The following is a 12231-nucleotide window of genomic DNA, read 5'->3' as shown; positions in this document are numbered from 1 at the left end:
ACTTTTAAGAGTGTGTATTCAACCCAACCCCCCTCCCCCTCCCCCTCCACACATCAGATTATAACACTATAGCTGGTGGTAATGGTGCAATTCAAATCTTTTAAACAACACATCATCCTAAGAGTCATGGTTTGATCGCTCACTATACCAAAAGTTATAGCTTGTGGTAATGGTACAACTCAAATCTTTTAAACCACACAGCAGTTCAAGCGCTATGGTTTTAACGCTCTACCCAGATGGGACATTTATTTCAGCCCAACAATCTCCGTCTCAATAGTTACACTCCTTGCCATCTATGGAAATCGAACTCATGACCTTGGCTCTGATACCAATTGTAGGATCGATCGTTTACTGTTTTACCAAAAGTTATAGCATGTGGTAAGGGTCAAATCCTTTAAACCGTACATTATCTCTAACGTCATGTTCGCTCAACCCAACAAAAATAATTATTACGTCTAATTAGTGATATTCATTAACAAACTATTTTGATAGAAAACATTACTTTTAAGGAATTCTTTATAAATAATATTAATAAAGGGTAAATTTGGAATATTGTATAAACTTGAAAAATACCCTTTAAAAAGCCGTAGAACAACGCTCATAGTTATATTTTGCAGGGTTTATTTAACATGTAAGTTAATATAAAAGAGGTAAAGAGATAAGTAATATTGAGATGCTATGGTAGTATCATCGTTAGATATGGTAAAATTAAGTATCATCGAAACAAATCATGGGCACACATCAGGATGAGCAATGAGGTATTCTTCGACGATGCTGAAAATCTCACGACCAAATGCTTTGCCCACCTTGCGATCTTCTTCGTTGAATTCGGCACCGTCCTTGGGGTGAATCTCTACTGTGAGCTTCACGATGCATCCTCCGTCGCCTGAATCCTCGTACTTCTGCGTCGAGTGGATCGCCTCAATCTTGTCGGCAAACATCCGGCTTTCAAATGCACGAGCCTTGAACACTAAGTTCTCCGTGTCGACGACGTCGACTTTTTCCCTAATGTAAGGGAATGGAGCACCTACCATCAATATTCACCGCCATCAAATCAAGTTGAGGTAGAAAATTATGATAAATGGTGGTTGTAAGAAGTGAGCTTCTAAATGTTTTATATAATTAATTAAGTTGTAGTCATAATATCAATTAAATACACTTTTTTTATATAATAAATTAAATTAAATCTCTAAAAGAAGTCCTAATGCAAGTTGACCAATATAAAAGTTTAGTCTTCTGATTTGTCAAAAATTGATTTTAATGCAATATGGGTAATATTGCTCTAAAACAAAACTTTTTCATTTTGAATTTAACAACACCAAGATTGATTGAACGAGAGATTTTTGGTTACCATTGGGGAAATTGATCTGCCTAATGCTTCCGACACCACCGTGGCCTTGGAGGATATCTATGCTCTTAATCGCCCGTGGGGCTATTTTGGGTAATAGCTTGGGGCCGTGGATAACTATTGCCTCGAACATCCTCTTAGGGGAGACTTTGGCCTTCAGTTCATGGTTGGCAGTGATCACATCCATTCCTTTTGTTTTTGTTTTTTTTTTTTTTTTGCTTACTTGTGGTAGAATCAAGAGGACATTGGGGGAGAATTTATTTATAGTCGAAATTTCTTTACAGAATTCCGACGTGCCCCTTACAATGTTTTGAAATTGCGAAATGACCTCACTTATCTTAAAATAAAATAATTAATACCATTTTCGAACATGAAGAATAAAGCTCTGTTTAGATAAGTGAAAAAAAACTTAAAAAGTATTTGTTTTGATAAGATTTTTTTGAAAAATATTTTTAAGAAACTATTCTCAAGAATAATTTTTTTAAATTTTTTTTGAAATATATATATTTTTTATGTTTTTAGAATTAAAACCGTGAATTAAAAGGTTTTTATAAAATATTTGTCCAAAACCTTTTTAATTATTTTTAACTATAAAATTGTTGTTTTAAATAGTTGTCCAAACACCTTTTCAACTTTAAAATTTTTTTGTAGAATAGATTTTTAAACACATATTTATTCTCTAAAATACTTTTAAAACATTTTATAAAATATTTTGAAAAAAAAAACTTTTCTAAAAACCTTCTTCAAGTATTTGTCCAAACGGAGCCTATGTTAGGTAATCAACACATTTTCATGAGGAGTTGGTTCAAAATTCCATAGACTATAGTATGCACTCTATAAGATGTGCGTGAGATATATAACAAGACTAAATTTACAATTTTTACATTTTACTCGTTTATGTCGTAACATATTTTATGGGTTTACGTGGTTGATTATTTCTATGTAAAATTAAATTGAAGTCTATGATTTTACTCTCTATAAGAAATGAGACTAGCTAGGGTAGTTTTGCTTATATTTTAATATCTAATTTACAACGAACCATCGGCAATAAGTGCTTCTAGCCACTAGGATTAGAGATTCTAGATCAGCGAGGTTGTTAAAGTTAAATAATTTAGAAGATTCTACTTTATTTCATACCTAATTAACAAATTGAATATATTTAATGCAAATTTAGTTAGTGATAATTTTCAACATTTTATAACTATATATCTATGTTTGTATTCTTTGACACACATATGTAAAGTCTAGATAAAGATAAATAAATATTTAGCTAATTTCAAAATTTTATAAAAGTTTATATGAAATATTGGTAATGTAGTGACTCGTATCCAGAATTAAAGAATTAAGTGTTAATTAATCAAATAATCATGTTTAAGAGAAGTAATCACGATTAAGAGATTTTCAAATGAGTTCAAGGAATTAAAAAATTGATCCAGAACGATCGAAATTGATTCGGTAAGAGCTTTGATCTTCTAGTAGATCGAAAGCTCCGAACAGGGTTCGGAAGGTCTGAACAGATCGAAGCCATATTACCAGTTCGGAAGCTCTGGGGAATTCGGAAGCTCCGAACTGCGACCGGAAGCTCCTCCAAATGCCAATTGTCCGAAATATTATGTATGCAGTGACGTCATCGAGATCGGAAGCTCCGATTGGACTGTCGGCAGAAGGAAACACACGTGGTTGGCTGAGCAAGGATTAGACGTTCCGATCGGATCAAAAGCTTCGATCGTGCGATCAGAGGTTCCGATCGTTGTCTATATATAGGGGTGCTGAGACTCATTCATATTCGTTCATTTCCCTCTTATCTCTCTCGTTCCTAGCTTCTTTAGTCAGTTTAGGGGATTTATAGATGTCCTACTGGAAGGGCGGGTGAAACGACCCTAAACTTCTACTTTAAATAAACTTAAATAAAATTGCGGGTTTTTCAAAAATTTCGGCATGACCCATCTATTTTTTTTTTTAAAATCCACCTGGCACAGACAGCAAACAACAAAAGCAACCGACAACACAGAAATACTAGACCCGAATAATTGAAAGAGAAACCAGGGGAAAAGGTTCAACATCACAAACATCAAAATTTTATAATTTAATCCTTACAGACCAAGAAACAAATCTTAAAAATCATTTCATTTACATTTGCCAAATAAACAAAATAAATATTTCATAACATTTAGGTTTGAATAGACTTCTGCGGAAGAATAGCATAGGTCGCAGGGATGTGTCGTGCCCGCATCGCAGTCCACTCGAAAGTCATGCCCCTCGATCTCAACAAAGTACAACCTACACCAAGCATAGTAGTGAATCTAAAAGCCCAACAAGATTTAAATAATACAGCAAGGGTTACAAATAATGCATCGTAATAAAAGTAGTACTAATTATACAATGAAAATTCACACGAAAGAAAAGTGTCATAACATGCCCGAAGTAGGAACAATGGCAATATGCGATGAAAAACAACATTAATGAGTCAGTTATCCTTTACATTTACTTTTGAATTTAGCTCCTCGATTGTGACTATGATTTTGATCGATCAATGGCTATAGTATACAATGCCGGCAAGGATGCCGAGATTTTTCCCGTTAAACACCACATTGCCCCTCTGAATTTGGTAGGGATGCCGAGATTTCTCCCGTTAAACACCGTACTAGACGTCTGGTTGGTAGGGATGCCGAGATTTATCCCGTTAAACACCGTACTACACGTCTGAATTTGGTAGAGATGTCGGGATGTCTCCCGTTAAACACCGTACTACACGTCTCATTTGGCAAGTGAGTTAGGGCATCCCCCGACCTATCATTGCACGTCTAAGTCACAACCAATTCACCTCATACTTTAACTTTTCATTCATTTAACTATTCTCATTTCAACTTATACTTAATCAAACATTCTTTAATATAAGACTTCGGGACTAGATTTTTTAATTAACTTTGAAATCACACACACAAATAAATGGGTATTGAATAATTTAAATGACATAAACTCAAAAGATAGCATGACATGAATTTTTTTATGGATGATTGGAGTGTAGGGGAGCACTCTCACCTCAAAGGCTTTTCTTCTTCCACTTAAGTTTATGCTCACAAGGGCCTAACTCGAGCGATTAACCCATAAAATCCATAACTCATCCTATTAAAATTCAAAAGACTTTTCGTTCGAACCGGCACCTCAAACACACCTTAAAATACTCATATGACCAGTATTCACATTTTTATAATGGCCCAAACCAACCCAACAACTTAGACTCCCGGGCAGCCCATAGACCATAGAAAAATCTGCTCACGTCACTCCAACTTAAAACACACATAACTTAATTGATTCTTATCTGAAATAGGCCCAATTTACACCGACACGACCCTAACATCACACACACTTTAAAAATTATGGGTAGCCCCTGCCCAGGTCTTGCTAAGGCACCCATCAGAACTGAATTTTAGAGGTTGAACGCATGGGTGAAAAATTTCAGCTTTGGTGCCCTTAACGCTAAGGCTTCCCGAACTCGCTCCTTATAACCTAACACCTCAAAAACTCACTCAAGCATTTTCTAAGGGTCCCTAAATGACCAGAAAAGGGTTCTTGAGTTAGTCGTTTGCCCGGCGCTAGCTCGTTCAATCATTTGCTCTAAAACGCTGGCCCGATGCCCTCAAACTCTACTAACCGACAATCCAACCAAAATGCTCAATAACCAGCCCTAAAATCCACCCAAAACTCATTCAAAAACACATGTTTCATCACATGAGCACCCAATGGGCAGACCCTCCACTCCTTTCATCCATTCACACAAAAACATCAATTCAAACACCACAAACTCGATTCGATTTACATCATTTCAAAGCATATGCATTAAATAACTTGTCCACCATCTAGTGAGACTTAAAAACAACCATTCACACACAATAATGGATCAAAATCAGCAGGGTATATTATGATTTTCCATTCACAACATGCAAAATTTCATTTAGATGCTAGTAAATCATTCAAATAAGCTCAATAAACGAGTTAACAAATTTAAATGCACAAGACCACACCTCAAGCACTTGGCCCTGCTGAAAACTGAACCCATACACACACAAAATCATGTTTCAAATCATGAGAAATTCATAGCAAGGCCAAGAACAATAAAACATATACTCTATACTTGGGTTTTAAAGAGAGGAGAAGATGTCTTGCCTAACTCTTGCAAGACCAAGAAAAAGAAGGACGGCTGCTGCTTGGAGGCCATGACCAGCAGCTGCTGTAGCTTCCTACGGTGGCTTTGGGGCAGCAACACGATGTCTGGAGACAGGGGAGGACGGCCGGAGGCAAGGGAGAAGGGAAAGAGGGGCGCCGAGAGCTACTTGGAGGAGGAGGAGTGAAATGGCGTGAGAGATGGGGGGGGGGGGGGAAGGAGGAGTGTGGCAGCTGAAATGATTTAGAAATGCTAGTGTTTATTTTGTGGTGAGATATTTTAAGTGTATATATGTATAGATGTGAGTGTGTGAGTGTAGGACATGCTCAAAATTGTCCTTTCACTAATAATAGTGCTAGTTTAGGTATTACAACTTTGGCTTGTAAAATTGTCCTCCTTTTAAATTCCTAAGTCTAGAATCTTTTAATTTAAATGTCAAGAATGAAATTTCACTAGTTCGGGTCCAAAAAGACGAATTTGGGAAATTTAAAGAATTACGCGCGAAAATGCGCTTACGCGATTTTCTTTATTCGAAAAAATTTAAAATAATATTTTCTTTTTATTTTCTTCAAATCTCAAGAATTTTGGCCATCAAAGTTTAAAATACGAGATTTTCCCGCCGTGTCCACCATTGCCGCGTGCCGGAACCGAAGGTCACTAATTTCAAGTATCTCAAGTAAATAGATTTAAATATTCAAACAATTAAATTCTAAGAAAATTTTAAAGCATTTAAATCATCATGAATTTAGAAATTTAAATATCGAGGCTAAATTAGGCAGGAAATTTAAATTATGGAACTTAGACTTCACAAAAACAAATAAACATTTGAAGGAATTTAAACACTAGCTAAGAAATTAAAATCAATAATTTAAATATTTTGATGTCACGACAATAAGTAAAATGTTTTAATAATAAAAAGAGCGATTAAAGTAATTTAAATAAACTAAATGATTGATTAAAAGTTATTTAAATAAATATACAAGCGGAATAAGAACTTTTAAAATGACTAGGGCAATTAAAACCATTTAAATAAATAAGCTAGGCATTTAAAATGATTTAAAATAACTAACCGCTAAACTTAAGTTCTTTAAAATAAATAAGTTGGATAATCAAAAGTATTAAATAAGTTAAACAGTTAAAATCATTTAAATAACTATCAAATAAACTTAAGAAATTTTAAATAAGTAAACAAAACAATTAAGATAATTTAAATGAATAAACTAAATAATTAAAATCATTTAGTTAAAAAGCTTAAACTTTTAAAATATTTAAAACAATTAAATTGCACAATGACATCATTTAAATAAATAAATTAATTAAATGATTAAAAGCATTAATTAAATATTTTTGTACAACAAAATCATTTGAATAAATAATTAATATTTATTTCACATAATTCAAATAAAGAATTTAAATCAATTAAGCTAAAAAGAAATAATAATCATAATATTTATTTAAATTAATGCGTGCGATATAGTAGATTGGATTTTAGGTGCTACAATTCCTTCCCTCCTTAAATGGAATTTCGTTCTCGAAATTCAAAACTTACTAACTAGGTCCTAATACTTTAGACCATAACAACACTAAATTATCTTACCTTGCACCCACATGAGTTGGCCCAAATCAGCTTTCGCTGCGTACTCTGATGGAGACCTTGGGTTATCTTCTGGATGGACGTGCGCGCAGGTGGTGGAGGTTTACTTCTGCACCTTTTATTGCGGCGAGAGGAGTGGCCACCTGGGCCGAGTTCTGCACAGCTTTTCAGAAGCTGTATTTTCCTCCTGCACTCCGTCAGTCGAAGGCGGGCGAGCTATTGAGTCTACGAGAGGGAGCCATGTCTATTGATGAGTATCAGAAAAAGTTCTTTGATCTGCTATCCTATTGCCCCGAGATTGCTGACATCTCTGGGATGAAGTATAATCTGTTCCTTTAGGGCCTTAACCCTGAGATCCATGACCGTGTGGCGGTTGGCGACGACATGTCCTACGAGGGTTTGGTGAGCCGTTGTCACCAGGCGGAGGACAGCATTCGGCGGAACAGGTCTTTCTCTCATTCGAGACCTGCTAGTTCTTTGGGTCCCCGTGCCCAATCTTTCAAGAAGTCTGGATCTACATCTTCTTCCTCTGGCTCTGCTGGTGTTGTCCGTTTCGGTAAGAAGGACAAGTGTGATCATTGTGGGAAGAACCATCCATCCGACAAGTGCCGTAGAGCTTCTGGAGCTTGTTTTCGTTGTGGAGAGATTGGTCATATCCGGATGGATTGTCCACTATCTGGGGAAGGCGGTTCTGGTTCTGGTTCAGGATCTGGTTCTCAGGCCACCGTTCAGCAGAGGTCGCAGGTACAGCTTGCTGGGAGTTCTCATTTGAGGCCACGAGCTTCTGGCCAGGTGTTTGCCCTGAGACATGATCAGGCAGTGGAGGAGAATGAGAAAGTCATCGCAGGTTCATTTCTGCTTTATGGTATACCTGCTCTTGTACTTATTGACACTGGTGCATCTCATTCCTTCATTTCTGCACGTTTTGTTAAGAGGCATAAGTTACCATGCATTACAATAGATGTAGTGATGTCTGTTTCTACTCCGACGAGCCAATCTGCTTTGGCTAAGCTTCTAGTGATGTGTTTCCCTTTAGAGTTCGAAGGGAACATTCTGTTAGCGAATCTCATGGTTCTTGCGATGGACGACTTTGATTGCATTCTGGGAATAGATATGTTGAATACCTATCGAACTTCAGTGGACTGCTAGTAGAGAGCTGGTTTTTCTATGGTGAGGGAGCACGACCCCCGATGCCCTTGGTATCAGCTTTGAGAGCTTGTCGAGCTCTAGAGTCTGGCGGGGAAGGCTACCTTATCTATGCAGTTGATTTGTCCGCTAAGAGCGTTGGGATAGAGAGTATTCCGGTCGTGGATGAATTTCCAGATGTATTTCCTGATGAGATTCCGAGTTTTCCTCCTGTTAGGGAAGTCGAGTTTGGCATAGAGTTGATGCCGGGTACTTCACCTATTTCTCGAGCACCGTATCGTCTGGCTCCGTCAGAGATGCGTGAGTTGAAGAATCAGCTACAGGATCTTTTGGACAAGGGGTACATTCGTCCTAGTGTATCTCCTTGGGGAGCTCCTATTCTTTTTGTAAAGAAGAAGGATGGATCGATGCGGCTGTTCATTGACTATCGGCAGCTGAATCGAGTCACTGTGAAGAACAAGTATATGTTGCCTTGTATTGATGACTTGTTTGATCAGCTGCAGGGCACTTCAGTTTACTCCAAGATTGACTTGAGATCTGGGTATCATCAGTTGAGAGTCCGTGATCAGGACGTAGCCAAGACTGCATTCCGTACTCGCTATGGGCATTACGAGTTTCTAGTGATGCCATTTGGTTTGACTAATGCGCCGGTTATATTAATGGACCTGATGAACCGTGTTTTCAGGGAGTATTTGGACAAGTTTGTCGTGGTCTTCATTGACGACATCTTGGTGTATTCGCGTAATACGGAAGAACATGTTTCTCACTTGCGGTTGGTACTGCAGACTCTTCGAGATGAGCAGTTGTACGCCAAACTGAGCAAGTGTGTGTTCTGGATGGATCGAGTGGTCTTTCTTGGCCATATCATATTCAGGGAAGGGATTTCTGTTGATCCAAGCAAGATTGAGGCGGTGCTTAATTGGTCGCGTCCGATGACGGTTGCTGAGATCCGTAGTTTTTTGGGTCTAGCAGGGTATTATCGTCGCTTCATTCTGAACTTCTCTCAGCTAGCTTGACCTTTGACGCAGCTTACCCGCAAGGGTGTGGATTTTGAGTGGTCCTCCGAGTGTGAGGAGAACTTCTGTGAGCTTCGACGGCGGTTGACTTCTGCACCGGTGTTGGCATTATCGTTAGGATCTGGAGGGTATGTGGTGTACACTTATGCTTCTCTTCAGGGGTTAGGTTGTGTCCTGACTCAGAATGGGCATGTGATCGCATACGCTTCTAGACAGCTGAAGCTTCACGAGGACAACTACCCAGTCCATGATTAGGAGTTAGCAGCCATTGTGTTCGCTTTGAAGATCTGGCATCATTATCTGTATGGCGAGAAATTTGAGATCTTCACCTACCATAAGAGTCTCAAGTATTTGTTCACTCAGGCGAAATTGAACATGAGGCCAAGACGTTGGATGGACTTGCTTAAGAACTATGATTGCGAGATTAAGTACCATCCGGGAGCTGCTAATCTCATCGCTGATGCTTTGAGTTGCAAGGTGCGACTATCCGCACTTCAGACTTGTTCGATGTCTAGTGCGATCAGTGACTGTTGTACTTCAGGATATACCTTCAAGCATAAGAAAGGTATGCAGAGTATCCAGATGTTTGCGATATTATCTGAGCTAGCTTTGTATTCGCGGATTCGAGATGCTCAGATGTCTGATTCAAAAACCCAGTGTCTAGCTCATCTAGCTAACGAGGGTAGCTTGTCTAGATTTCATTATCAGTCAGATGGCTTTCTGTGTTTGTCTGGTAGACTTGTGATTCCACAGGATGTAGAGTTGCGAGAGGAGATTTTGTCGCAGGCGCATCGCACTAAGTTAAGTATTCATCCTGGGAGCAACAAGATGTACAAAGATCTACGTACTCATTTCTGGTGGAAGGGAATGAAATGCAGTGTTTATCAGTTTGTTTCGAGATGTTTGGTGTGTCAACTGGTCAAGGCAGAGCACCGACGACCTGGAGGATTGCTTCACAGTCTGCCTATTCCTGAATGGAAATGGGAGTTTATCACAATGGACTTTGTGACCCATTTGCCGGTATCCCCGAGGAACTGTGATGCTATTTGGCTTATGGTGGACCCACTCACCAAGTCAGCGCATTTCATTGCCTATAGTTGGGAGTACAATGTGGATCGTATGGCTCGGTTGTACATTCAGGAGATCGTTTGACTTCATGGAGTGCCTGTGAGCATTGTCAGCGATCGAGACCCCAGGTTTACTTCTAGATTCGGGGGGAGTGTTCAGCGTGCGATGGGTACTACTCTCAGTTTGAGTACTGCCTATCATCCGGAGACTGATGGTCAGTCAGAGCGCACTATCCGTACTTTGGAGGATATGCTTAGAGCGTGCGTCATGGACTTTGGTTCAGCCTGGCAGGATCATTTTCCATTGATCAAGTTCGCATACAACAACCGTTATCATACTAGTATTGGGATGGCACCTTTTGAGGCGTTGTACGGGCGATGTTGTCGTACTCCACTCTTCTGGGAAGAAATGGGGGAGAGACATGCTGAGAGACCGGAGTTTATCCAACAGGCGATAGACATTGTTGATCAGATCAAGAAATGGATTAAGACTGCACAGGATCGTCAGGTCAGCTATGCTAACACCAAGCGTAGACCTTTGCAGTTCAATGTCGGAGAGAAAGTGTTTCTGAGAGTGTCACCTTTTTGCAAAATTCTCAGATTTGGCCTTAATGGCAAGTTGTCTTTAAGATTTATCGGCCCGTTTGAGATATTGGAGAGCATTGGTGATTTGGCTTATCGACTAGCTTTGCCACCGCATCTTTCCAGTATTCATGACGTGTTCCACGTATCTCTGTTGCGAAGGTATGTGGTGGCTGAGTCTCATATTCTGCAGCGGTCTGAGGTTCAGGTGAGCAAGGATTTGACCTATGTTGAGAAACCTATTCGTATCCTGGATTATAAGGATAAGGTTTTGCGGAACAAAGTCATTCCTCTAGTTTTAGTTCAGTGGCAGCGCCGAGGCACTGAGGAAGCTACTTGGGAGCTTGAGGACAGGATGCGTGAAGACCATCCTGAGTTGTTTTGATTACATTCATAAGTTGTATTCAGTTACAAACTCTGTAAACGTTTGATTTGAATAAAGAATGTTTCTGATTTTTGTATTACATTCAGTACTTAAGATCTGATTTCGAGGACGAAATATCTTAAGTGGGGGAGAATGTAGTAGCCCGTACCTGAAATCAGTGATTAAGTGTTAATCAATTCATTAATCCTACTAGTTAAGAGTAAACGTGATAAAGGAACTCTTAATTGGTTAACGGAGTCCGGAATTGGATTCGGAACACTTGAAAATGGTTTGAGGGTCATCGAGTTCGGAGGCTCCGAAGTCAAGGTTCGGACGGTCCGAAGTCAGGGTTCGGATGATCCGAAGAGTGGTTCGGACGCTCCGAACGTGCTGGCGATAGTCGTCATGGATGACATCATCATGCTGACGTAAGCAATGACATAATATCGGGTTCGGACGACCCAAAGCCCAGTTTGGATGACCCAAACGTGTTCGGACGACCCGAATTCCAGTTCGGACGATCTGAACTCCGTCTATAAATAGGGGGTGCCGAGCTCATTTTTGAAGTGCACCAATCACCTCTTCTCTCTCGATTCCTTAGCCTTCTAACTCAGATCTAGGGAATTCTAGGCATCCCGTGGGGAATCCGAAAGTGGCATAGCGATCCAGGCATTGTAGCGAAGCTGTGGCCTAGTTTTGAGGCACTCGACAGCAAAGGGCTAACGACGAATGAAGGTATAGCTTTTGCTTCCTATAAATATTTAGGAGTATGCAATAGCTTAGTTAAGGATTTTAGAGCACTTTAATGATAGTAGTATCATTTGGCAGTGTAGAGCAGACTATAGGCGTGGACCTAGAGTTGGTAGAGCTCGCACTGATTTAAGGTACGGAAGTACTGTTCGAGATATCCTGACTGAGTATGCATGTATTATGTGACTGCATTATTTAT

The 12231-nt window shown here is 39.3% G+C and overlaps 1 protein-coding gene across 1 annotated transcript; it reads right to left on the bottom strand.

Annotated features, from left to right (window-relative positions):
- Positions 1–599: 599 nt before the first annotated feature.
- Positions 600–1551, bottom strand: LOC140873367 (major strawberry allergen Fra a 1-2-like). Its single transcript, XM_073276471.1, has 2 exons — positions 1352–1551; positions 600–1027 (listed from the first exon to the last, which is right to left on the bottom strand). Exons 1-2 carry the CDS (start codon positions 1533–1535, stop codon positions 729–731), a joined length of 483 nt encoding a protein of 160 aa, XP_073132572.1. The 5' UTR covers positions 1536–1551; the 3' UTR covers positions 600–728.
- Between the last annotated feature and the right edge of the window lie 10680 nt (positions 1552–12231).

Source organism: Henckelia pumila, unplaced genomic scaffold, assembly GCF_033568475.1.
Source record: "Henckelia pumila isolate YLH828 unplaced genomic scaffold, ASM3356847v2 CTG_525:::fragment_3, whole genome shotgun sequence".
Lineage (NCBI taxonomy): Eukaryota > Viridiplantae > Streptophyta > Magnoliopsida > Lamiales > Gesneriaceae > Henckelia > Henckelia pumila.
This window is presented reverse-complemented; position numbering and strand designations above follow the sequence as displayed.